The sequence below is a fragment of the Microtus pennsylvanicus genome, chromosome 12 (genome assembly GCF_037038515.1).
Source record: "Microtus pennsylvanicus isolate mMicPen1 chromosome 12, mMicPen1.hap1, whole genome shotgun sequence".
NCBI classification, from domain to species: domain Eukaryota; kingdom Metazoa; phylum Chordata; class Mammalia; order Rodentia; family Cricetidae; genus Microtus; species Microtus pennsylvanicus.
Window position 1 is genome coordinate 3089913 of NC_134590.1, and position 26062 is coordinate 3115974.

The following is a 26062-nucleotide window of genomic DNA, read 5'->3' on the forward strand; positions in this document are numbered from 1 at the left end:
CACATCTCCAAAACAGGAGGGGGAAGGAGGTAGTGAAATGGCTCAGCAGATAAAACATTTGTTCTGGCAACTTGAATTTATCTTTAAAGCCGATGTAAAGGTAGAAGGAAAGGACCAACTCCACCAAGTTGTCGTATGACTTCCAGAAGCTCTCTCTGAGTAAATCAGTTACTTTTTTCTAAAGCAATCTCCAAGGACTTGCTAAAGTTTATCAATCAATCCTTTTTAGTCTAGCCATTCTGGAGGACACAGAGTGCCTAACTGTGCTACTTATCTGCAGCATTTATCGAATTAGTGACTTTTGGTGAGCTTTACATAAGCTCACTGGTTATTTATGTCTTTTTGAAGAAAGTTTGCATATATCCCTCGCCTATTTTTCAGTTATTTATGGTTTTTTGTTTTATTTTTTTGTGAGTTGAAGTTTTTTTTTTTTCTTTATTGATTCTTCGAGACAGAGTTTCTCTATAGCTTTGGAGCCCGTCCTGGAACTAGCTCTTGTAGACCAGGCTGGCCTCAAACTCACAGAGATCCGCCTGCCTCTGCCTCCCAAGAGCTGGGATTAAAGGCGTGTGCCATCACTGCCTAGAGTTAAAAGTTCTTTATATACCGTGGATACACAGCTAATGAGGGTAGAAGACACAGAGTCTCATCTCCTAAGCTGGCTTCACAGTCCCCATCCCACCTCAGACTCCCAAGTGCTGAGAGGACAGGGTACACCAGCACACACAATTTCTTTTCACTGTCTACGAATGGCAGCTTGGAAGCACAAGTTTTAATTTTGATGCAATCTAGTTTATTCATTTTTATTTGTTGTTCATGCCTTTTGGTGTCCTGTGTAAAAATTCCTTGTTAAATCCAAAATCATGAACGCCTGCCTATGGTTTCTGCTAAGAGACTTCTGAGATTTGTTCTGAGAAGCAGTTCTTGGTGTTAACTGTGTATAAGGCTAGTCAGCTAGTCCAACACTGGTACGAATTGTTCTCTCCCCCTCTACATAGTCCCGGCAGCCTTGTTTGGCTCCTTTCCCATTTCTCAACTCTCTCCCACAGCTCCATCATCATTGTGTCAGGACCGCTCTGTCCCGATTGTCCTTGCTCTGAGCTAAGACTGCAGACTGTGATGTGTGAGTCCCTGGTCAGTCCAAAGCCTGAGGGCTCTGCTACAGTCCAAATTTAGGAGCTAATACCTTCTGGACAAAATGCCTTCCAATCCCACCTAGCTTTCCCTTAATTTAGATTTCCTTTAATTTCCTTCACCACTGTCTGTAGCACATGAAGTTTATTAGTAGTGTGTTACTTCTCTCAGTACTGTCAAAAATTATCTTGTTACCATCTTCATACAGGCTTGAACTTCGCAACACTCTGTAATAACAGAAATAATGATTCTAAGAGATCTCATCTCTAGAAGACTAAAAAAGCAAACCATTTCTAGAGGAAATAGTTTTACCTAGTGCCAAGCACTTGAAAAATTATTTGCCTTTGTCCTGATACAGAAAATTTTGTACATTATGACATAAATACTCTTCCAATAATAAACATAACATCCAAGAAAGGGGCCTGAATCAAAATCATCTGCAAAAATGATTTTTTTAAGCCTTTTAAAAATACATTTTGCTGGGTATACTGGCACATATCTTTAATCCCATCACTCAGGAGGCAGACAAGTGGATCTCTGTGAGTTCAAGGCCAACGTGGTCTACATAGCAAGCTCTAGGCTACCCAGATCTTGGCGGGAGGGGAGTAATTAAGGTTCCAACACACAAATTAGACAAAAATAAACTGACCAGTGATGTGGGAGACTGCGCTTTAGTTTTCCAACCAGTGCACATTAATTTTAAAAGTACATTGGGGGAAGGGGGGGGAGGCTCAGAGGTTAAGAGCACTGACTGCTCTTCCAGAGGTCCTAAGTTCAATTCCCAGCAACCACAAGGTAGCTCACAGCCATCTACAATGAGATCTGGTACCCTCTTCTGGTGTGCAGGCATACATGGAAGCAGAATGTTGTATACATAATAAATAAATCTTTAAAAAAAAAAGTACATTTGGGGACTTGGCAAGCAAGATCAGCAAGGAAAGGCACCTGCCACTGAGCCTGATGACCTGAGTTCAATCCTGGGACCTATAAGGTAGAATGACAGCAGTAATTCCCTCAAGTTGCTCTGACCTTCCACAGGCATGCTGTGGCATGCACGTGCCCATATACATAACATCATACACATACATCCATATATACATATAGAAATACATTTGAAAATAACAACTGACTAATAGCTACATAAGGGGATACTATGCACTTTTCTATATGAACACTAAAGCATCCTAAACCACGTGCTCTCTAATGTAAAGTGCCCTGAGCCACAGCCAACAGTCTTTTACTTACCAGGTGATTTGCTGAGGTTCATCTTCTCCATAGGTTTTGCTAGCTTGGGTTTCTTGATAAAGGTTCCCCCGGGCTTATTAAATATTTGCATCATTTTTCTTTTTATTCCTCTTGTAGTAGCAATCGGCACACTGGTAGATTTGTTTTGATAGTCAACAATAATTCCAGGTCTATGAATGCTTCCAAAATCACCCATATGCTGTAAATTTGTGAAATCAAGAAACATTAGCATAACAATATAAAATAAGGATTAATATAAATTTTTGTCATCTAGTTACTAGTTTTCACCTGAAAATTCTGAGGAACTTAACTGAATTTTACATGTTCTCTCTGAGAAAGCACATATAAAAATGTATAAATTATTACATGAACTCAAATCCAATGCATTAGTATTCCCAGTATTACAGAGGTGGCTAGGTCCTATTTTTTAATTGTTACAATTCAGAATTATGTGAGACCATAAACAACACCATATGCCTGTCAGAGGGTCACCACTTGTACAGCTCTGACAACTCCTCTTCAGAGTTCCTACTTGATGTTTTCCCATCAAAGACCTTAAAAGAAATCTTTTATTCTACTAAAACCTTGCTTAAAACTAAGATACACAAAGATGATCATATTTGTAGTGTAAAGTAAAAAGGAAGCAGAAATGATTTGGGTTCTTTCTGTTGGGAATGGGATGAGCAGCGAGATGGAGCATTAGTATGGAGAGGAGAATTACGGCACACCCATGCAGCGCCTTCCAGGACACACTTCAGAGAGAACTGCACCTGCCATTCCACTTGCATTCGCACCTCAAGAGACAGGTGATACCCCACACCCCAGAAGCAAGTTCAGGCTCTGTGTCCCTTCCTCTTCTCCTGTCATTAACAAAGTCCACTACACCAAGAGGCTATAGTCACAGAAATGTACTCAGCTAATCTTCCTTTCAGAAGGTAAAGACTGAGGAATAATCTGAAGAGAAGGACCCAGTGGGAATTGTACAAGGAAGGTTAAAAGAAGAGTCTACTGGTTCGTCTACTTGGCTAACAGAAGGAAAGAAAGAGAACTCCACTTAGAATAGAATGGTAAGTAGAAAGTACAGGAATACTCAGTTTTATATCAAGAAAACAAAATTGATACCTGAATCCTCATTAGGAAAAAAATCCTTTGCCCAAACTATTACACAGCATGGAAGAGGTTAAATGGGTTTCCAAATTTTCAAACTAGAATGTATTTTCAATTTCAAAACCCAAAGCCTACGACTCCAGCTACTTTTAATTAACCTGTAATCATCAAGTATGGTGGACCAACACTGCTACTTACACATTAATATACGATTACAAATATCTATCTAACCTAGGAGATTTGCATAACTGTCTCCATGTAATTTATATGGACACATCAGAAAAATCTTCATTATGAATATTAAAGGTGCAATGCATTTTAAGTAAGTAAAGAGTGACTACTAAAAATACAAAATTTCTACACAAGTAAGACAAACTACACTGATGACCAAAGGCTAATGAACAGTCAAAAACACGTGCCCTACTACAGTTTTTATCAGAATACTTTCTTCTACAAGGAGAATAATAAACACAACTGATTTTGAGAAAACATCTTATATTACAAAAATATAAATATTCAATGGTATTTATATGACCAAACTACATAATCCTGTAATCTATGCACCCTTACTAGGTAAAAATTTATCAAGTTACCCAAGACCACGAGCATAATTGCTACAAAGTATATCCTTGAAATTAAACACCTATGGACCAACATATTTATTCAGTTAGGCAATAACTTGCAAAGTACCACTTCCTAGGAAGCAACTGTAAACATATATACAAGTAAGAGATTCTTTCTCAATAGAGTTAGGGGAAATGAAACAATCACCAACAGGACATACGATAAGAGAGCAAGTTAGCAAAAAACTACTACTGATCACAAATCACTCTACCATCTGTTACACATATCAACTTCTTCACCACGCAAACATGGCTAAGCTGCCCTGAGCTACCACTGGCTTTTGATCTCTAGTGTGTTTAACAGGAAACATGAACTCTGAAGGGATCCTACTTGCTAGAGTTTACTAACAAAGGGTAAATGTTTTATTATACATTGCACCTTTAACCTACTCAAAACTCAAAAAGGGTTCAATTACCTTTTACAATAATCCAATAGCTATCTCACCAGCAAAACTGCTAGTGTTTATAAGAAAAAACGCAACTCCTTTTAACCCCTTTTAGACCAAACCTAATATCCTCACCTTTTTCATAAAGGGAGATTTGCCATAACTTCATGGATAATCATCTCACACTGCAACTTATTTTCTGAAGTGCTGGGAAAGTTTTGCAGTCAACCTAAAACTTTATGACTCAGTCTCCGCTTAAAACACACTGGGACAAACAGTGTTTGTTCTCATTGAAAACCATGGTCTTGAAAGGGTTTAAAAGAGTGACTATTGAAAAGAATCTGAAAAGATTCTGTTGTACTTACTCCTCGGCCTCGGCCTCTGCCTGTTGATGGTCCTCCAAAAGCATCATAGTTTCTGCTTCCAAACGTACTTTCAGGATAAGCAGGCGTTCCTCTCCCCCGAGAGCCTACAGGTGCAGGCTTCATATGGGGTGAAGAAAAACTGCTGTAGGAAGAGTAATTCTCTCTTCCTCTGTCCTCCATAAACCCAGGCCTCAATTTTGAACGGGAGTAAGGTTCTTCCCAGCTAGACCCGCCCTGGTTTCTACCTCCGAAAGAGTCAAGGCTATTCCGGTAGGAGCTCTCAAATCGACCACCATAACTACCTCCGAAGCGGCTTTGTTCGGGTTCATTAAAACCATAGCCAGATCTGTACAGATCTCGCCCACCCAGAGAAGACCTGGAGTCGTAAGACTCATAAGGTCCAAACCTGGAAAAGTTGCACAGTGAGGGAAAAAACAAAAGTAAGCTTACTAATGTTAGACAATTCAAAAGACAAGTTATCAGATGACATTTATCAACTAAAATTCATTACACCAGAGTGGTTTGCACAGCTGCGCTTCTGCTCACACTTGATTAGGGCTGGGCAGTCCAACATGAGACCAGACAGAAAGCTATCTGAGTCAGTTCTAAATATAAATTGAGTTCAGTTAACCTTAGCTTTAAACTCTGCTTTTTAGCAGCTTTTCTATTTTATTTTAATTTGTCTGTCTAACAATTAAAGCCCAGCCCTAGTCTTAGAAAAGGTTATTTGCTCAAGTTCACCAACTAATTAAAGTTTTTTTTAATTCTTCCCTAATAATGACAATTATAAAGCATTTACAACATTTTGGTTTTTTAGGGATACAAAGACTGCATAGATGGGAGAGGGGTCTTTGTGATACTGAGTGATCTTTTGCACCTCAATAATCTATATCACAAAACTGCCTATAGTAATCAAAGCTGAGGAATTAGGTTATAAAGTTTGGCATTGTGCCAAACTTCAGCCAAGGCCAATCCTTAAATACTCTGATAGACTAGCAAATCTAACAAATCTAGAAGAATAAACATTTAAAATAGAACATAAAAGTAAAAGACCACCAACATGTGCCCTCTACATATGAATATTCAAAGCAGATGAGAAAGAATGCATTTTATAAGGCCTTCAATTATTTGAAAAAGCATTTCCTATTAAGAAATTATCACATTAAAACTACTCTAAAAGGTAAGCACACTGTCTCAACAGAAAAAAAACAAAACATTTTACTTATCACAAATCCAAAACATGGATTACAGAATTGCTTATTATCTTACAACAGTTTTTAAAAAGCTCACAATTACGCAAGAGATGAATGATAACTACAGCAATAGTTTATGTACAACACACAATGTAAGAGGGCAATAACTGATCAACTAAAACATTTAATGATGTTACATTAGTCAGTGATTTATAGGTCGCTCAATAGAAGATACTACTAGCCATATACTATTCCTTCCAACTGCACATTTCAAAGCACTACATAAGGACAGCAATGAACTGTTCGTTCTCGTGACTGTACTCTACTGTAAACCACAGGGACAAAGAAAACAAGCATCCTCAAGTCCATCATAAGGAACCCAGATCCTTCAGTTTATGAAGGACAGTGACCTCAAATGTCTAACTAGTTTACTTTGTATTTAAAAGGAAGTTTTATATCTCAAAAAACAGACCCCCCCCCTTAAGGTTATTAAACATGATCAGTCCTAAGACCTGTAGTTGTTTAATTAGTGTAAGTGTCAAAGAATATCAACAGTAAACTAGAAATAGTCTAGACTGTAGTTCAAGGTGCCCTAATTTTTAAGCACGGTGTCTGGATGTAAGCAGCAGCTGCCAGTCAACAACCTGAACACGATTTTAAGAACACTACTATTACAAAATGCTCTTCAAACTTGCTTTAAAAGTGAACTTAAGTGAAAGTCTATCTTAAATGTGTCTCAGAAACTGAAGGCTGCTAGCCTCTTCAGTTAAAGCCACTCTGGGCAGACTACTCAGCAGTCACACAGTGCCCACATTAGAAAAAATTCTTTTCAGCAATTAAGAAAAATAATTCACAAATAAATATTTCCAGTAACATTTTGAACAGGACATTTTGACTGATAAGAAATTAAAAATAAAAGAAACTTTTTCTTTTTAAAGTGTCCGCTGTTAAAGAATGTCTTATTCTATTACACTGAAATAAAAGATAAATAATGTCCTCCGAAAATAATGTCTGCCAATGTGACTAAGAAAATTTAAATATTTAAGGTGATCCAATACCAAACAACAAAGTTCAAAAAAGCAAAGTATCCTAAAAGCCTAAGGAATACTTAATCCATCCAGAATCTTATAGTTCTAATTATTTGGCCAAGTGATGAAGCGATTTACCTGCTACCCCCACCACCACTGTGATTGTCCATGCCATAGGACTGGTTTAGGTAGGAATCCATGGACCTTTGACCCCCATAGGATCCATGGCCATAGTCACGATCCAGCCCTATAAGAGTTTAAAAAAAAAAAAATTAAATGATGCTCACCTTTACTGGCACTCAAAAGAAGAATTTTTAGATAAATATCCTGGAATGTCAGACCTCCATAAGATCCAGGGCCATAATCACGATCCATTCCTAAAACAGTCAATAAGAGATTATAAGTAAAATAAACCATTTTCTTCACAAAATTTTTTATTAAATACAATATATTCATATAAATCATCTAATGCAATAATTTGCACTAACATTTAACTCAATATTAAATATAAAAAATAACAAAATGATAATTTATTAAAAACTATTATTTGCTAACAAAGCTTCATATTTCAAAGAAAAATAAACTATCAACTACAAAATTCTACATTAAAAATATTTTCAAACTCGGAAGGAAGAAGCAGGCAGATCTCTGAGTTCAAGGCCAGCTTGGTCTACGCAGAGCGAGTTCCAGGACAGCCAGAATTACACCACAGGGAAAACCCTGTCTCGAAAAACAAAAAAACAAACAAAAATAAAAATATTTTCAGTACAAGCATATTTAGTGGACTAGAAGTCTACTACTAAAATGCCTTGTATCTGGAACTTAGCACTACAGCACAAAAAAAGATAATATATAGCTTTATATATAACTACTAGGCTCAAAAAGTCAGCATTTAATAAATATCAAGAGGTATTTTTTTCCTAAGTATACTATAATGTAAATATACTACACTTGTTTTTTGTACTAGTTGCTCCCAAAATGTCTAAAAACTCAACTATATTTTCAACTAGAAACATTCAGCTGATACAGATACTTTAAGAAGTAACACCAAAAAGACCAATCTTTGGTCCTGTTCCTGAGAATAACACAGCCCCAACAAACACTTCAATTCTCAAATCTTTTGAATAAAAGAAATGAGTGTGAATTTTCATAACACAAACACCGAAAAATTCTAGTGTAGGAGTATACAAACTTATACTAGAAAACTGAAGGTCATAAAATTGGTGAGTATAAAGATGAGTATTTAAATTTTTTCTATAAAATCCCTTAAAATGCCTCATTACCATTCACCCCATATTTTTATTATAAATACAGCAGTTGTACTTACAATCATTTAATGTTTCTAGTCTAAACAAAGATGGTAAAACTTTACATAAATACTACCCATAACTTTGCCTTTTAAGCCTGAAAGTGACCTTAGTCAAATTTAATCTTTTCACTTTTTAGATTTGCAAACTCAAGTTCACAAGAGAAAATGGGTTTCCCAGAATCATGTAAGTATTCTCCTAGCTAATCTCCTGTTATTTTTTTTCTACATAAAAACAGTCATTTTTTTTTATTCCAATCCAAGTAACTACTTGGAATCTTTTAATTTTTCACATTTATTTCAATTACTAAACTATGCAAGAAAACTTTCCCTGGTCGTCATTTTTCTTCTATTTACAGAACCTGTAGACTTTATACAGAAGCACAACAGGGCACTGCTGTGGCTTCATCTTCAATGTCTAATTCTTAATGCCTCTTAGAGGAGCAGTTATCATACAACGGTTTGCGGACCAGACAGTTCTGAGATCCATGAGACCAAAACTATTTCTATAAATAACAAGGATATTATTTCCGATTTCACAGCACACATTAAAAGTATACCAACATTATGGATAACTAGCATTTCAGTACAAATCAAGGAACTATGAAGCACCAGACTAATCTAGCAGTCATTATATTAATGTCAAACACCCAATGAAAAACAACCAATTTTTAAATCACCTTTGCTTTAGAATGCCCTTGACAGAGTAATTAATAATTTTAAGTCCTGGCCTTTGATTCAATTACATCTTTTTGTTACTCAATGTAATGAAACAGAAAATGCACACAAAGCGATTGTGCTACATGACAAAGAATCACAGTTCTCTCCAAGAAAAGTCACTGCACCATGTTTGCTTTATGACTCTAACTACTTTTTTATAAAGAGCACTTTTCAGTAGGAAGACTGGAAGATAAAAACTATTAAAAATATTTTTTAAATATTTATTTATTTATTATGGACACACTATTCTGTTTGCATATATGTCTGTAGGCCAGAAGAGGACACCAGCCCTCATTACAGATGGTTATGAGCCACCATGTGGTTGCTGGGAATCGAACTCGGGTCCTTTGGAAGAGCACACAATGCTCTTAACCACTGAGCCATCTCTCCAGCCCCCAAAAACTATGGTTTTCATGGTCCTATAAACTTGGTCAAAAGCCCATGAGCGGGGAGGTAACAGGCCCTAGGATCCTATCCCTGCCTGTGATTTTATTAAAGGGACTTGGTGCATACCCCGTCTAAATATTTATGTTTATAGTCATATAATACTGCTTCTCTTACAGCCTTGGTCAGAGAAGCTTCTTTACAGTGGAGAAATCCGTAACTGGTCAAAGGACTGAGCAAAAACAACTGCTGAGTGTCCAACCCTATAAAAGACTTCAGTATGATTCCCTCCACTGTCGAAGACCGTGCGGCAGGAGGAAGAGCGCTGGAAGTGCTGTCTGTCCCCGGACACAACATGGCAGCTGCACTCATCAACTCACAGCAGCTGTGCTCACTGCACACACCTGAACATGCCCACAGTCTGCCATGCTGGAGATGAGCTCAGGAAGCACCATCAGCAGGCTGAGGAACTACTGGCCATTACTGGCTGCTCACAATGGGTCACAGAAGACAGACATGAAAACAGAAGGGGAACTTGGGAAGAAGAGGCACACAGAGAACAGAAGAAATAGAAAGGATAATGGGGTGACTATAATCGTAAGACATTTGCATCATGTGAAACTGTCAAAGAATAAAATACATTTTACAAACCCATGGTTTTCAGACAGGGACACTTAGCAAACATTTTCTCACATATGCATTGAAACTGTTGCTACGAAGAAAAAAAAACTATTTGCTGCTACCGACAAAATTCATACTTCAAACTGAAAAAACATCAAAATTCTTAAAACCTTTTATCTATCACTGTCAAGCTGACAGCTGGTGGCACTCGAATGGCTCTTATACTGTACACTAAAACCTGTCACTATTAGGAAAGTCTGTATAAGTCATTAATGCGGAGTCAGTCATCTGCTTGAAATCACAAGGTATTTGCTGCAGCATTTGCCTGTACCTCTCATACAGAGGATGAAAATAACATCAATATTAAATTCCCTGCAAGACCTCACATAAAAAGTAACCTCAGCATTAACTTTAGCCACATACAGAAGCGAAGGTTTAGTTATTTCTGCTAGTCTCTGAGTTAGTGGTGGCTTGTGTCAGAGTCTCTACTGACTCACAAAGACCTGGCCCTGTGCAGAATACCAGCACAGCTTTTCTGTCTCAGCACTTCCCACTTACTGTGCACACACTACAACTGGTCAAAGATGGAGGGTCTACCAACATTATCAGTGTACTTACAGAGAAATAAGTTTTCTGGATAATTTTTCTCCCAGGTTGCCAAAATGAATTTTAAAATCATTTTTAAATGTAAATACAAGGACATTATTTCGTTACTATTAAGTGAAAAAATTTAATCAGAAGAACAAATCTGCCCCAGTAATTTGAGTCAAGTCTATTTAGTTGAACCACTATTACAAAAAATATGCTGAGCTGTGGTATCTGATAAAAACTGCGGTCAAAGTACCTAGCAGCCGGGCAGTGGTGGCACACACCTTTAATCCCAGAACTCAGGAGGCAGAGGCAGACAGATCTCTGTGAGTTCAAGGCCAGACTGTCTACAGAGTGAGTTCCAGGCCAGGCTCCAAAGCTACACAGAAACTCTTGTCTCGAAGACCCAAACCACTACCCAGTCGTGTGCAGAGAACTACTTCTCACGTTCCTGCACCCACAGTACTGCCAGCCACCATGACCTTCACCTGGACTGCTCCAGAGTCTAATTGGTTTCCCTACTTCCATTTCTACTGCCCTTCTGCTTATTCTAAAGATAAAAGCCAGAGTAACTGTTACAATACAAGGCAAATCATGCCCAATGATGGCTTCCCACCTTATGCCAACTTAAAAGCCAAAGCCTTAAAATAACCTGTATGATCCTTTGTTAATGGTTCGCTCTCTCTCTTTCTGTCTGTGTGTGTGTGCCTGTGAGTATATGCACACAACTGTGCACACATATGGACAGCAGAAAACAAAGTCAAATGTTCTACTCTATCAGTCTTTGCTTCATTTCCTTGAGACAAGATCTCTCAGTGAACTTTGGAGCTAGGCTAACAGCCAACAAGTCACAGCGATCCTATCTCCACCCCACATAGCACTAGAATTACAGGTGCGTGCACGCCTATAAAAAGCTGTGCTTGGCTTTTTACTTGGTGACGGGGATTCGAACCCCTCGTGCTCATGCTTACACAACAAGTGCCCTTACCCACTGAGCCATCTCCCCAGCCCCAACTAGTTCTTAACCAGAAAGAACTCTCCCACACCACCTCCCTCCTTCCTACAACCCACCAATGAACACTGAAATGTCTGTAATAAAAAATTCTACTTGTTACAACTAGGCAGGAGGTGCTACTGACATCTACCACACAGGGATCAAGGATGCTGCTGACATTCTGCAGTGAACGCACAGAACAGACAGACGGATAGACACACACAGGGAAGGACACAGACACACACACACACACACAATACCCTACAATAAAAATAATAGCTAATCCAAAGTGTCAATAGTGCCCAGGTAGAGAAAGCATCTACGCTCTGCCCCGTCACCACTGAACCCCGACTACCTTACAACCTCATGTCCCACTCCACTCCCAAGGCTCCTTTCTGTTCCAACAACAGACACCCACGTTTCCACTGCTCCTTTCCCAGGAAGGCTTTTCCGCTCTATCTGCAGTGCTCACTAAACACCTCTTCCAGGTCTTCATTTTCGTTGATTCTTATACACAAACAGATCACCTTTGATTTTTCAATGCCTTCTGGCTATACCTCACCTCTCTAGCCTTATCTTCACACTGCTCAGCAAACAGAATCTGTTTTGGTCAAACCAGTCTTTGTACTCTCTTTGAAGCTCAGTGTTCTTAGAACTTTTCCATCTGCTCGTTACTTAAGAAGAGAATGAGTAAGAAAAACACTGTAAATAAATAGAAATCCTCCTCATCGCGGTGTGGAGAAAATCTGTATCAGTGCCTTTCTTTCAGTAGAAACAGGAAACCCAAGGCTAACAATATATTATGGGCTTCATTTGGAATCCATAAATCTTTTATTAGTATTTACTAAAGTCTGTTACATTGTTGGTCCAGACTGTATCAGAGTTGGCATCTTCACTTCCTTTAATTCTATGCTCAAATGTTCTTTTTCTTGACCTAGCAACTGTAAAATCACAGTGCAAACAAACAACCTGTCTTCTCCCCAACAATTTTTATCTTCTAACACAGAGTGTGTTATTTTTAAAACTATTTTCTGCATGTTTCATCCCTTTAGACTGGAAACTAGTTCCACAAAGATTTTGTTCACAGATTCTCTGTTCCCAACTCTCAGAACATTACCTGGATACACAGCAACTAAAAAGTACTGTTAAATGAAGTCAAATGTCCTGAAATTAAGTTCCTCATTTATAAAATGAAAACAACTAGGACCTCAAAGTATTTTCAAGTAGTGGACCTTAGCCAGAAGCAAAAGCCAATACCTTTTATTCAAAGTACTCTGCCCACAGAGTCAGGGACCCTTTGCCTAAAATTAAGTGCCAGGTGGTCTAGGCTACCACCTATACAATATTCACTTAGAAAATATTTCTAGGGAATTATGACAATATCTTCTAATGAGAATCACTACTGGGATTATAGTACAAAAACATAAAATTGCAATATTAGAGATTTTGTAATACATCAGTATTGACATAAACTGACTTATGCGATTCTGAATTCCAAACAGTATCTTTAGAAATCAAACTCTAATTCTCCAGGAAAGCCTTCCACCATTCTAAAACCCACTAGCCTGACTTACTCCACTTTAAAATCTTGGATTCATTTTCTACCCATTATTAATAGCTTCCACATTCTGTTAATTTCCTACAAGAAACATATTAACATTTTTAAAATGAGTATTATCATTTCCCTACATTCAAATGTATTCACCAGCCTCCAATCTAGCCTAACGTTGACATAAAATCAAGCCTCCGGTCAATGTTCTCAAAAACATACCTTCAGCGCTCACTAAAGACATCCTAGTTGCCACACGACAGCAGCCTTTTTCTCAAAGTAGTATCCCAAGTGTCTCTTCATCTTTAGAGATGATAGATTAACCACATGCATAAAAATGGGTTTGGAGGGGCTGGAGAGATGGCTCAGTGGTTAAGAGCACTGCCTGCTCTTCCAAAGGTCCTGAGTTCAATTCCCAGCAACCACATGGTGGTTCACAACCATCTATAATAAGGTCTGGTGCCCTCTTCTGGCCTGCAGACATGCACACAGACAGAATATTGTATACATAATACATACATACATACATACATACATACATACATACATAAATATTGAAAAAAAATGGGTTTGGAAAGAGAGCTCGGCAGCAGAGAGCCAGAGCAGTGCTGCTCACAGGAGGACCAGGTGTGGTTCCTAGCACACCAAATGAACTCAACTCCCTGTGACTCAGCTCCAGGGGATCCAATGCCCTCTTCTTGACTCCAATAGCACTGCGCATACCTGGTACACATATAGAAAAGCAGGCACATACACATAAATAATCCTTTTCATAGCACAGTCTTTAGTGGCACATTTGCTTTGGTTTCATGACTAAACATTTGGTAAAATAGTTGGATTTTGTATTTCTCTGGTAGTCAAAGAAATTTACCACTACTCCCTCATGCCTCCCATATGATGGTTTGGTTTTGTTTTAACCTCCAAACTGTTCTGTGCTATTCATCTTGTACAGCAGGACTTTAATTCTAATAGCTATCAAAACAATAGGCATGGTATCCACACATCTCTTATGATTACAGCTTATCACAAGCCAACACCAGGTTTCTATTAACAGGCAGTCAGGATTCTCCATGTGTTCCTCTGGACAGTTCTCTATCACTCATTTGGTCACTGAAAACTGGCCTCAGCAGCAAAGCCAGCACGCATTCCAACAAAAGTGGCACAGAATCAAGACAAAATCTACTTCATCTATCTGTGTAAGTGAACACAGATGTCTGACTCAAAAGTAATTCAGCCAGTGTGCTGCCATCAGTCACTCAGAATGTAGTCAAAAATTAAAGAAAAAATCCTAAATAGAAGAAAACAGATACAAAGTCAAAGTAACCCAACTTCCTCTTCTGATCCTAAGTTCAAAACTATACACAGAATTGGAGATACCACTCAAGGTGGAATACTTGACAGTACTCATGAGAGTCCCAGCAAGTGTACACGTACAAATTCACACACACACACACACACACACACACACCAGAAAAAAAAGCACTATAAACAGCACGACATTAACACTGAGATTTATGAATCAAGAGTCAAAACAATATCTGAAGCAAGTAGGTCAGTTTTTTGTACTGACAGTTGTGCTTTCATATATATGGAAATATATCTGTTCCCTCAACACAATTAAAAGGAAATTAAAGAGGATACTTACCATTAAAGCCCTGGTAAGTATTCCTGGAAGCAGAGTGTACGTAATCTACGAAGACATTCAACAGAAAGGAATTAGTGCAATGTTAGCAAAATCCAAAATCATACTCATCTACTCACAATCAATTTTTAAACATCATTAACTCAATTACCAAAAAAAACTGGGGTAAAAATAATTACAAATACCCATTTGGAAAAACAAATCGGTCCTTCACTGGCTAGTGGCAATGTAAAAACTAATTTACAGTCCACATATGTAACAGCCAAAAGAGTAGACCAGGACTAATCAACACAGAGAAGGAAAGCAAGCTGTGTATCAAATAATGCAAGAAGGAGGGAAATATATGTCAGGCAGTGGTGGCACTGGGGAAGCAGATGCAGGCAGACCTCTGTGAGTTCGAGGCCAGCCTGGGCTACAGAGCAAAGGAGGAGACACTTTAGAGAACGTTTCAAGGTCAGCATCTGTTTTTACCACTCAGTCTGTTCTCCAAATACTCAGGACCAAGCCTGAAAAACACACATGCATTTATGTATGAGTGTGTGGGCTGTATCCATCCAGGCAGAATGTTAAAGCCTTTATTTAACTCTACAAATAAAGCCTGAAGGAGCAGAATTTAATACAGGGCTTCTGGATATAACCAAACCCTGGCTCGTAACACAGGATCAGATTCGGACCCATTCGACTGCAGCAGTGGAGGGTGAGGAGGGCAGTTCAGAGATTAGCACTGACACTGCTTGTTATTTTATTATGATAATGAATGGTAAATTCGGTATGTTTGCTTTCATTTTCAACTCTCCACAGAAAATGTATTTCCTTACTTACTGTTCCCACTGTCCTCCTCCCACGCGGGCACACACGCGGGCGCGCGCGCACACACACACACCCCACAAGGTTAACTTCTGGTACCACGTATGCTGGCAGTGTCATCAAACTTTGGTATAGTATGAAAACATAATACAGTTTTCTTTTTGCTGACAGCTCTGGCCACTGCACATAGTTGCAATTTAGAGTCACCTGTGTCAGAATGAGTCCCAGCCCAACACTAAAGCACCAACAGGGCAGGACACTGCTCTGAAGAGCTGAACTATTTCAAAGCAACTGGAAAAAGTACACCAAAAAGGGGGACTGTGTCTCCTTTCCTAGACTTATGTCTGACAGCCTTAACTGCTTGTAGCAAACCAAAAATCAAAAGCTCATTCAATGCAACATAAGCTAAGATCACATCTTATTCATGTCAAAGACTAACTTTTTTTGTGGAGGCAGAGGCTTCCTTACAAGAAACAAACCGGTTTTATTTAGAAATCAGTACTTGCTCCAGATTACACTCAGTGTAAACTGTCCCATGTCTCCCTAACACTGTCACTATATACCATTTTATGTTGACACTAATGCCTATAAAACTTGAGCAAGATTTGATGGTGTCAGATTAACTGTACTTCACGGCCCCAGACGGACGGAAGGGACGGAGGGCTGAAAAGCATCCTTACGTTTATTTATTCAGGAAGTCCCACCCGGGCTGCTGTACACCGACCTGAACGTGAAGGGCATCCGGGGCTCGCTGTGTCAGAATCCCAACCGAAGCAGCATGCATACGCCAGCCCCACCCCCGCCTTGAAAAGTGCACCGGTTCCCGGGACGGTTTCGGGCGAGGCGATTACCACGCAGGTAAAAACGGGGCGAGTTATTAAACAGCCCCGTCGCAGATTCCGTCTCCGGGGGAGATCGGAGCCCACCCCGATGGAACGCTTGACATTCGTCTCCCACCGAGAAGCGTCGCATGAGGCAGCCCGCCCGTGCCGAGGTTCGGCTCCACCCGCCACCCGCTCGCTGCCCCCGCGGGCCCGGGCCGCCCCTCCGCGCAAGGCCGGGAAGTTGCGGGCGGCCCTGGGCGAGCCCGAGGATGGAGCCCAGAGGCCGCGGAGCTCGCAGCGGGGCCGACCCGTGGGCAGCGGGGGGGACGGCCCAAGCCAGGCCGGCCGCGGACCCGCGTGCGGCTCCCGGCCGAGAAGCGTCCGGCCCGGACCCGCCATCGCCGCGCGCGCGGCCCACAGAACAAAGCCACACACACGGCCATCTTGAGGCGGTAAACAGACCCCCGGCGCAGGCCCGCCCGCCCCGCGCGCCCGCCCGCCCGCTCACCGTCCTCGAAGTCCATGCTGGACGCCGCGGGGCTGGCTGACCGTGTCGGCGCTGAGCTGTGCGGCCCGCGGCGAGCGTCCGCGACCCGACGGGTCCCTCCGAGGCGACCGGCCCCCTCGCGCGCGCGCGACCGACAGCGGCGCTACCGGCCTCCCGGGAAGCCGCGGGCCACAGCGAGGCTGGGGGCGGGGCCGGCGGGCGCTGCCAGTCGCGGCCGCGCGGCCTCCGATTGGCCGGCGCGGGCCGATGGGCGTGGCTCTCGCGGAGAGGGGCGGGCCCAGCGAGTCCGCTGCAGGGAGCCCCCGGGTCCTGACCCCTGTGGAGCGCGGCGGACGGAAGGTGGGAAGGGACCGCGGCCGGCTGGCGTGCGTGGGGCCTTCTGGAAGGGCTCCGGGTGGCCGGCCATGTTTGAGCCTGGCAAGATCAGCGGGGTTCCAGGAGGGACGACCTTCCTCTTGCGCGGACTAAGCCAATCACAATAGCGACCTTTGGCTTCTTGGCTATAAAACGACCCCGGGAGGAAAAAATTTAAGTACTTACGGAGTTCCTTCCTTGGAGACGTGGAAGCCTGGGGCGTGCAGAGGAACACAAGCTGCTAAATACGAAACAATCATAAGACAACCCAAGACAGGCTGTTAGCCACTGCCGGGTTCTAGGGTGTTAAGTAGAACAGCTGCGAAAATTGGCAGATGGGAAAGATCTGGCTGGAAGAAAGTAGTCCACACACACACACAAGGAGGCTGCATTATTCCGCTCTGGAATTCGTCTTGGGGACAAAGACAAAGGTATACACTCAGGAACAATATGGCGAACACTATTAGATGTGACTTGAACCACAGTTTTAATTAATTAATTTGTTTATTGCTACAGAGCAAATAGTAGTGACAACGATCTGGTTACTAGATAGGAAGCCGGAAATTCACCTGCCAAACCAAGTTCTGGGGAAGCAGAAAAATAAAACCGGAAGACCAACAAGGTGTATGACGGTAGCCCCAAACCCGGGCGAGCCATTGTTTCCTCCTCACCGTGTTCCTTCTCCACCCTCATTGACTCATCTTGTTCTCCACCCGTTTCTTGACCCCCCCCCCTTTCCCTTCCTACACATGTTTTCTGTTCACCTGGGTTGAACATGTTGAGAACTGAATCCCCAATTTCCCTTCTCAAACCTGTTTGTCCTCCTGTAATTTTACATCTGTTCATGACACCGTAAGCCACCCACTAATCCCAGCTAGAAGGCTGAAGTCATCCACTCAAGCCTCACCGCTCCTCCAGCCTCCCACTTCCAGTCCACACACTGAGAGCCCTTTAAAACGTCTTGTCTGCCCCATCCTTTCCACTCCTGCTGTCACTGCCTGAGTTGAGACACTCGTTATCTCTCTGCGAAACTCTTGCATCTGCTCCCTAATTAATTTCTCTGCCCTTCAGCCTCACCTATTCTCAGCCTGAGGAGGCTGAAGTGATCTAAACGCAAATCTGAACATGCCATTCCCACAACGAAGGCATGGCGTAGATATGGTCAAAGCTGCCTAACATAGAGCGCAAACAGAAGATGGGGGCTCCTAACATCTGACCTCTCCCTATAATTCCCTCTCCTCCCTCCCTCATCTTTCTGTCCTCCCCCTCTTCTTTATAAAGATTCTTTACATTATGAGTATGCGTTGTCTGTAAGTGCAAATGAGTGCAAGCGGCCTTGGAGGCCAGAAGAGGGCAGCAGATCCCCTGCCCCGGGATTGCGGGTGGCCGTGAGCTGCAGGACGTGGGCACAACAGAACCCACGGTCTCCAGAAGAACAGCAAGCACTCTAAACCACCGAGCCATCTCTCCAGCCTGCTCTCCCCATGTTGGTTATGTTTCTGACTCTACTTTCCCAAACATCCCGGGCTTTTTCATGGTTCCTGACTTTGTATTAGTCCCTCGACTGGAACCATCTGCGGCCTGATGCATCCTCAAAACAGAACTCAGAATTTATTTTTGTAGAATGCATTCCCAGACCTCATTCCCGTGTTCCAGACTTGTACTTCTCAAGCATTCCTTTGAACACGATCCGAAGTTATTAAAACAGTTTCGTACTCAGGCCTGCTGGCTGGAAGTCAGGAATGTCCATTCTAACAAACGTCCAGAAGCAGCAGCTGCTAGAAAACCACACTTTAAGGAGCAAGGCCTTGCAGCGCTGTCTCCTGCATTAACTAATGTGGCTCCATGTCCTCTTCATTCAAAGCTTTTGCAATTAGAAGGTCTTTGCACCCTTGGTGTCAAGAACAGGTGTTTCCGGAGCAAAACTCGACTCTCCCTCGAGGTTTCTATTGCTTTTCTTATTATCATCTTTCTCTAGACTTACCTTCTGCCGAAAGAAGATTTTGTAACCTGAGGTCCTAAGACCTTAGAATGGCTGAAAAGTGATAAACATTGGATTACTGTTCTGTCTCTGTCTCTGTCTCTCTCTCTCTCTCTCTCGTGTGTGTATGTGTGTGTCTGTCTGTCTGTCTGTCTGTCTGTTTATATCACCCCCTTCCCCTCAGCTTTCCTTCCTTCCTTCCCCTGGAAGAGAAAATGGCCAGGCGAGGAGCTACTAAATGCAGTCTGAGACTTGTACTCTGAGCAGTATATCCGCATCTCTTCCCCGTCCCTTCTTCCCCAGCTAGGAAGCCTCACTTAGGCAGCTGGCCATGTGGAATCACACTGGTGTCTTAGTTACTTTTCCGTTGCTGTAAAGAGACAGCATGACCACGACAACTTATTTTAAAATGATTTCATTGAGGGTTTATTTGGTTTCAGGAGGACCCACGGCCATGGTGGGGAGTTGGGCAGCATCATGGCAGGGAGCATGTTGCTGGAGCTGGAGCTGAGAGCTTAAATCTGATCCACAAGCGAGACGCACGGAAACTGGGCCAGTGCTGAGTTTTTGAAACCTCAAACCCCCCAGGTCATACCTCCTCCTACAAGACCACACCCCGTTTTTCCTCCTAAATAGTCCAATTGGGAGCTAAACATTCAAACAAATGAGTCTGGGGGGGGGGGACATCCTCATTCAAACCACCACACCCTGTATTCCACAAGAAGCCCTCGGCCAGTCCTACATTATTATTTATTATTATTATTTATTCAACAAATTCTGAGCACTGGCCACATGCCGTGCATCTTATCTGGCGCCGTTATTACTTGCATAATAATAATAAGATAGGCTCCCTCTTTATTAGGCTCAATTAAGGGCCCAATCCTTTGCACAAAGCCATATGTCATCTTATCTTCTGTATATTTTACAGCAGATAACAGGTTAATGAGTTACAGACCAGCAAGTCTATTAAGAAGAAATGGGGGCTGGACTTTTTATGCACAGAGGTACAAAGGACAGGGGGGTTTAAGTCAAGCAGAGGCTACAGGGGCAAGGAGGAAATGAGAAGTTACATCTAGGACCTGTTCTGAGGGGAATTGCATCAGACAAGCTACATCCTTGAACCCGAGAAGAGGCGGGTATCTAAACTCCTTAGTGTTCAGAGTCCTCTGTTCCTCGGCTTCCAGCCTCTCCTCCACAGCAACACTACGGGACAGCTGCCGTTCCTGTGAATGAACCAGCCTTCTCCTGTGACGACACCTTTGACCCCCTCATCTGTTTCCTTCCCTTCCTCCTCTGCTCTCTAAGCTCACTGTAGATCATGGCCCCTTCCTAAACATCTCCCGAACATCCTAGTCAGATCCCACTCTACATAGCACACAGAATTGCACATGCACAATCTCACAGTAGGATTCTTATTACCACTTATGAGCTTGTTAAACCCTGCCTGGCACCTTCTTCATACTTTTTCCCCTTAGATGGTCTAGTGGTCACCATGAACACTGAGGAACAGTTACCAAATCTTCTTACAAAGGCTAGAGGACACTGGATGCCCAAAACTAGAGTTAAAAATGGCCGTGAGCCATGTGGTACTGGTGCTGGCAATGAAGCCTGAGTCTTCCAAAGGACCGGCTGACCCATCTCTCCAGCCTGACAGGAATGTGTTTTATACCTGAGACTTACCTGAAGCTTCTCCCTGATTTTAATATAGGACTTTAAAAGGATGCAGGGGTCTCCAAAAGTTGGAAGGAATGATAACAAAAAAGTGCGGTTCTACCACGTTCTCCTGAGCTCCTGTGTCCATCGTCACAAAGTGTGGTTCTACCACGTTCTCCTGAGCAGCTGTTATATTCCAGGAACTTTTAAATAAATTTATTTAATTAAAATACACTTACATCAGGGCTGGAGAGATGGCTCAGCAGTTAAGAGCACTGGCTGTTCTTCCAGAGGATCTGAGTTCAATTCCAAGCAACCACATGGTGGTTCACAACCATCTATAGTGGGATCTGGTGCCCTCTTCTGACATAAAGTTGTAAATGCAGATAGAGCACCATATGTATAAAATAAATAAATCTTTAAACTGTATCTGTAATTACATCATTTTTCCCATCCCCTTCTTAATCATTCCCATGTACTCTTCCTGGCTCCCTCCCAAAATCATGACCTCTTCCCCCCGGGGAGACTATTTCTCTCACTCCCGGCATCCCCCAGTTCCCCGTAGTGCCTTGTCCACGGAGAGGGTCCTGTGAGACGTCCTCCTTCCGTGTTTACATGTCTACCAGTGTTCTACTGCTTCAGGTATCGGTTAGACAGCCATCTTGTTGAGGTGACGCTTCCCCGTCATTTCTAGAGGACACCATTCCACAGCAGCTTTCCTGGTCCTCTGGCTCTCGCACTCTTTCCAGCCCCCCCCCCCTTCCCAAATGTGCCCTGAGCTTTACTGAGGTGGAAGAATTATAGTACAGATGTCCCAGTGAAATTAGATGTCCCACGATCACTTGTTCTCGGCATGTGACCAGGTGTGTTTTCTCTGTGGTCTCCAGTCGCAGAGGTAAGCAGGTTTGATGCAGGGTGAGAACCCCGCCTATCTGTGGTTATGAAGACAGATAAGCAGACTGGAGTCAGGAATTACATGAGTTTAAAACCGTTCAGTAGTGGTGGTGATATGTTCTCTAAGGTCCATTGCCTCAGATGGCAGCAGTCATGACTTCTCTCCTAGTGAATGGACTCACTGGACTAAAGACTCCAATTGGACAGGCGCTGGTCGCTAAGATATGAGTGCTGCTATTGCATCCTTAGGGTTACCAGGCCGTCACTGTGGGTCATGGCCATTGCAGCTGGGTAGAAATACTGGCTAGGGTTTCTATTGTTGTGAAGAGACGCCGTGACCACGGCAACTCTTACAAAGGAAACCGTGTAATTGGGGCTCTGTTACAGTTTCAGAGGTTCAGTCCATTAGCATCATGGTGGGACTTAGCAGCATGCGGGAAAACACGGTGCTAAAGGAGGAGCTGAGAGTCCAGACTACTCCAAACAAAAGCATGGTCAGGCCTCTCACAGAAATACCTGAAGCACGATTAATAAAAGCTCAGAGACTGAAATTGGGGTTCAACCTGAAGCTCTGAAAAGCCAAGCAGCCAGCCACCAGCTCTTTCCTCTGTCTCAGTGTGAAATGGGGATCCTGCCTCCAGGAATCTAAGACTGTCTCCTCCCATTCAATAATCCTCTCTAGTGCTGGGATTAAAGGCGTGCACCACTGGGATTAATGGCATGCACTGCCCGGTTTCCATGGCAGCTAGTGTGGCTAGTGGGATTAAAGGTGTGTGTCACCACTGTCTGAGTGTAAGGCTGGCCAGTGTGGCTGTTTGACTCTATTTTAGGGTTTCTATTGCTGTGAAGGGACACCATGACCACAGCAACTCTTATAAAGGAAAACATTGAGTTGAGGGTGGGACATGGTGGCATGTGGGCAGAAATGGTGCTGGAGAAGGAGCTGAGAGTTCAACATTTTGCAGGCAACAGGAAGTGAACTGAGACACTGGGTGGTATCTTGATCATATATGAGACCTCAAAGTCCACCCCCACAGTGACACACTTCCTCCAGCAAGAGCACACCTACTCCAACAAGGCCACAATAGTGCCACTCCCTTTGAGGGGGGCATTTTCTTTCAAACCACCACAACGGGGGAAGTTCCCAAGGCACCGTCCTGTTCGAGACTACCCTCACTTTTGTCTTTTTACTGTGAAAGTCCTCACAGCTTTCACCAGGAAATTAGGAGCAAATTGGCTGTGACATCTGTCAACTCCAGTTGGCCGTGAGAATAGACAAGGCTCAGTCATGAAAGAGCAATTGCTATACAACCGTGAGGACCAAGTTCAGCTCCCGTCACCCACATAAGAATCTGGGCAAAGCACGAACACCAGTCCCCCCAGCTCTGAGGGATCTGACTGTCCTCTTCTGGGGTCTCTGCACACACACAAGGGCACAGACACCAGACATGTACACACACACATAAATCTGAAAAATTAAAAAGAATCGATGAGCGAGTCTCTCTGATGAATTGGTTTATTTGCCGTGATATCTAAGTCTTGTCAAGGAGGTCACCCCGCCCCCTTGCTGTGGCTCCACTACTGTGACCCCCTAAGAGTGAAAATTGCTTCTTGCTGTTGTCAGCTCCATAGCCATGTTTTAGGCACCTTGAGACATTGTTTAATATGTTTGTTGAATAAATAAAAAGGACCCAGGATCAGTTCCTATATCCCTCATTATACATTAAGGCAGACTTAGAAATATAAGTACAGGCATACACAACACCTAATTGTAAAGACCTTTCTTCCTACAAGGAACAGAAAGATGCACCACCCTAGAGTGGCCAGCAGAGGGCACCCCACACCAAACGTAGTGAAGGTGTGCGTCCTGCTTTAAGGCGCCCTCAAATCGGAGGAACCCACTAAGGCAGATAATGGCTCGATGGAGCTGTGTTCCCCACCCGCGGGCCTTTCTCTCTGAGTGCAGTCACGACATAAATGTTCTTATTTGCCTCACTTCATCAGACGTCATTCTTCGAGCTTATTTTTTTAAAAAATGCAACAATGCAAACTCTATTAAGGTGACAAGTTTGAAGTTCAAGATACGAAACCGCACGTGGAACTTGGCAATTACTTTGTTACCAAAACATTTGCAAGTCTAAGACACAGAATAAGATGGGAAGAATGGTCGCTTTTGGTCTGATTTTCCATGCGCATGCGCACACTTACTGTACATGCTCCAAGACAGATTATACATGTATTTGACACAAGCTGCAACGTTTACTGACACTGGTATTTAGAAAGTTTTATTCAGTCAAATACTCTGACTCCGAAAACACAGCGGAAGGGACTCTTGGCTGCTAAAACCTGCGCTGTTGACTGTGGGTTTTCCATTCTGCGATCCTCTAGCGCATTTTCAGAGGTGTCCGTACTCACTGGATCCCCAAAGATTCTGATTTGAGGAAGAACATTAAACTGTCACCAGGGTATCACTGTTCGCAAGATGGTTGAAAGAAATGCTATTTTGTGCTTCTGTAACTTGCACTTGATAATGTCGAGTCTGGAAAAAGAAAACGTTACAGAGCTTGAGGAGGCGCAGGTGACCAAACCCAGCGGGTTAGTGTTGGGAAACTGAGGGGCTAGGTCGAGGCTGGTACAGACACGCGTGCCTCTAACAGCTCTGAGTACTGGTTCCGTTCCAGTGTTCCTTCTAAGGGCCCTGAAGCCCTTGGGAGGTAATTAGTAAGGATAGTAAAGGGCTTTTAAACTTGAAATATGTTGTGTAAATGCTAAGCCCAGGAAACACACAAAGGATTTGCATTTCTGGAGACGATTTCTCAACCAAAGACAATCTGAGGCATCTTTTAGCCAATTTATCTTTTGCAACTGAAATCTCTCTAACCTTTAATCTGAGGAAAACAAAGGGAGGTACTTTAATGGATTTCTTACAAATCAAAGTCCTAAGAAGATTACCTCCTTCATGATTTCAGAAGTGGTGTTCTGTTTCAAAAAAAAATTCCAGGTTTTAATGTGGGTTGTTTGTGTGATGTCTGGGCGGTTTGCTTGCTCAGAGGCAAAGTCTGCCCAGAAATTCGCCAGACTAGGTGATCCAGGATAAACCTGGTGCCAACCTACAGCCAAATTCACTCAATAATTGTTTATAAATGTTTGTTTACATTTAAAGTGGGATGTGCTATAGAGATGGATACTTTGCATTGGTATGGATCTTAGTTTATTGATACAAATTTAAGATCAATTTTGTTATATGTATATTTCTGCTCTTGATTAAGGTATTGTATTTGTGCAGCTCATTTAAAAATGTAATGTGTAATTAAGAACTATAGATTAATAGATAATCATCTATAATAGTCAAGCTTGTAGTTATGTTAGTTAGGTTTTCTAGATATATAGAGATATATTTCAGTTAGATAGGTATTCTTCAAACCTTTCAAAGACCTTTAATATGGCATTTAAAATGTTTTAAAAACGTAGGACTTTTCATAAAAATGAGACACATCTGCTCTTGGAAGTACCAATTACTTCAAAAGGAAGATGGTCATCAAAGAGACTTCTTAAGGAGTTGGTTAGACATTTGGGCAAGAAACTGCTCTTGCCTGGACTGCTTGATATTATGCTGTATGAACTAGACATGTAGGATCCACAGAAAAATGACTGCTGAGGTTAAAGGTGAGACAGTCCTTTGGAGTTCCTGCTTCATGAAAGAACTGCCAGACATTCTGCAGGACACAGAAGAAAGTGACTGACAAACTGCCAATATAGGTGGAACTGTCTTTGAAATTTCCTGCTTCATGGAAAAGTCTGATGGATACTATGGGACTGTAGGCTGAAGATGGATGCCCCAACGGTACAGGAGAACTTTGTGTGACTAAACAGGCAGCAAGATGTCTCTGTCATTTCTAGAGTTTTGGAAGTTACTTACAATCCATTTCCTGTTTAGTTAAGTAATATTATATCCTTCTGGAGTCCTTGACGGAGTTGAAGAATAGATACTTATAATTATAGTTTTTCTTGGTTATGATAAAAGATACACAGTAGATATAAATATTGTAACTGTAATTCTTGCTTGATAACTGTTTTGCATATGTAATTTTACTATGTTAAAATTAAAACCTTCCTTTTATTTAGACAGAAAGGGGAGAAGATGTAGGGAGTCCTT

General features: G+C 42.2%; 1 protein-coding gene across 3 annotated transcripts in view; it reads right to left on the reverse strand.

The window, feature by feature from the left end:
- Znf326 (zinc finger protein 326) overlaps nt 1–17194 on the reverse strand; it is a 43746-nt gene extending 26552 nt beyond the window's left edge. The window contains exons 1-6 of one of the 3 annotated variants that reach the window (XM_075942773.1): nt 17025–17194; nt 14889–14933; nt 7423–7458; nt 7220–7328; nt 4861–5266; nt 2380–2578 (exon numbers count right to left, since the gene is read on the reverse strand). In XM_075942773.1, the coding sequence (XP_075798888.1) occupies nt 2380–2578; nt 4861–5266; nt 7220–7328; nt 7423–7458; nt 14889–14933; nt 17025–17040 (811 nt within the window). In that variant the 5' untranslated portion in view covers nt 17041–17194. Of the gene's footprint in view, nt 1–2379; nt 2579–4860; nt 5267–7219; nt 7329–7368; nt 7459–14888; nt 14934–17024 lie in introns of those variants that run through there. The other 2 variants (XM_075942774.1, XM_075942775.1) reach the window with 2 other exon arrangements.
- Nucleotides 17195–26062: the final 8868 nt, after the last annotated feature.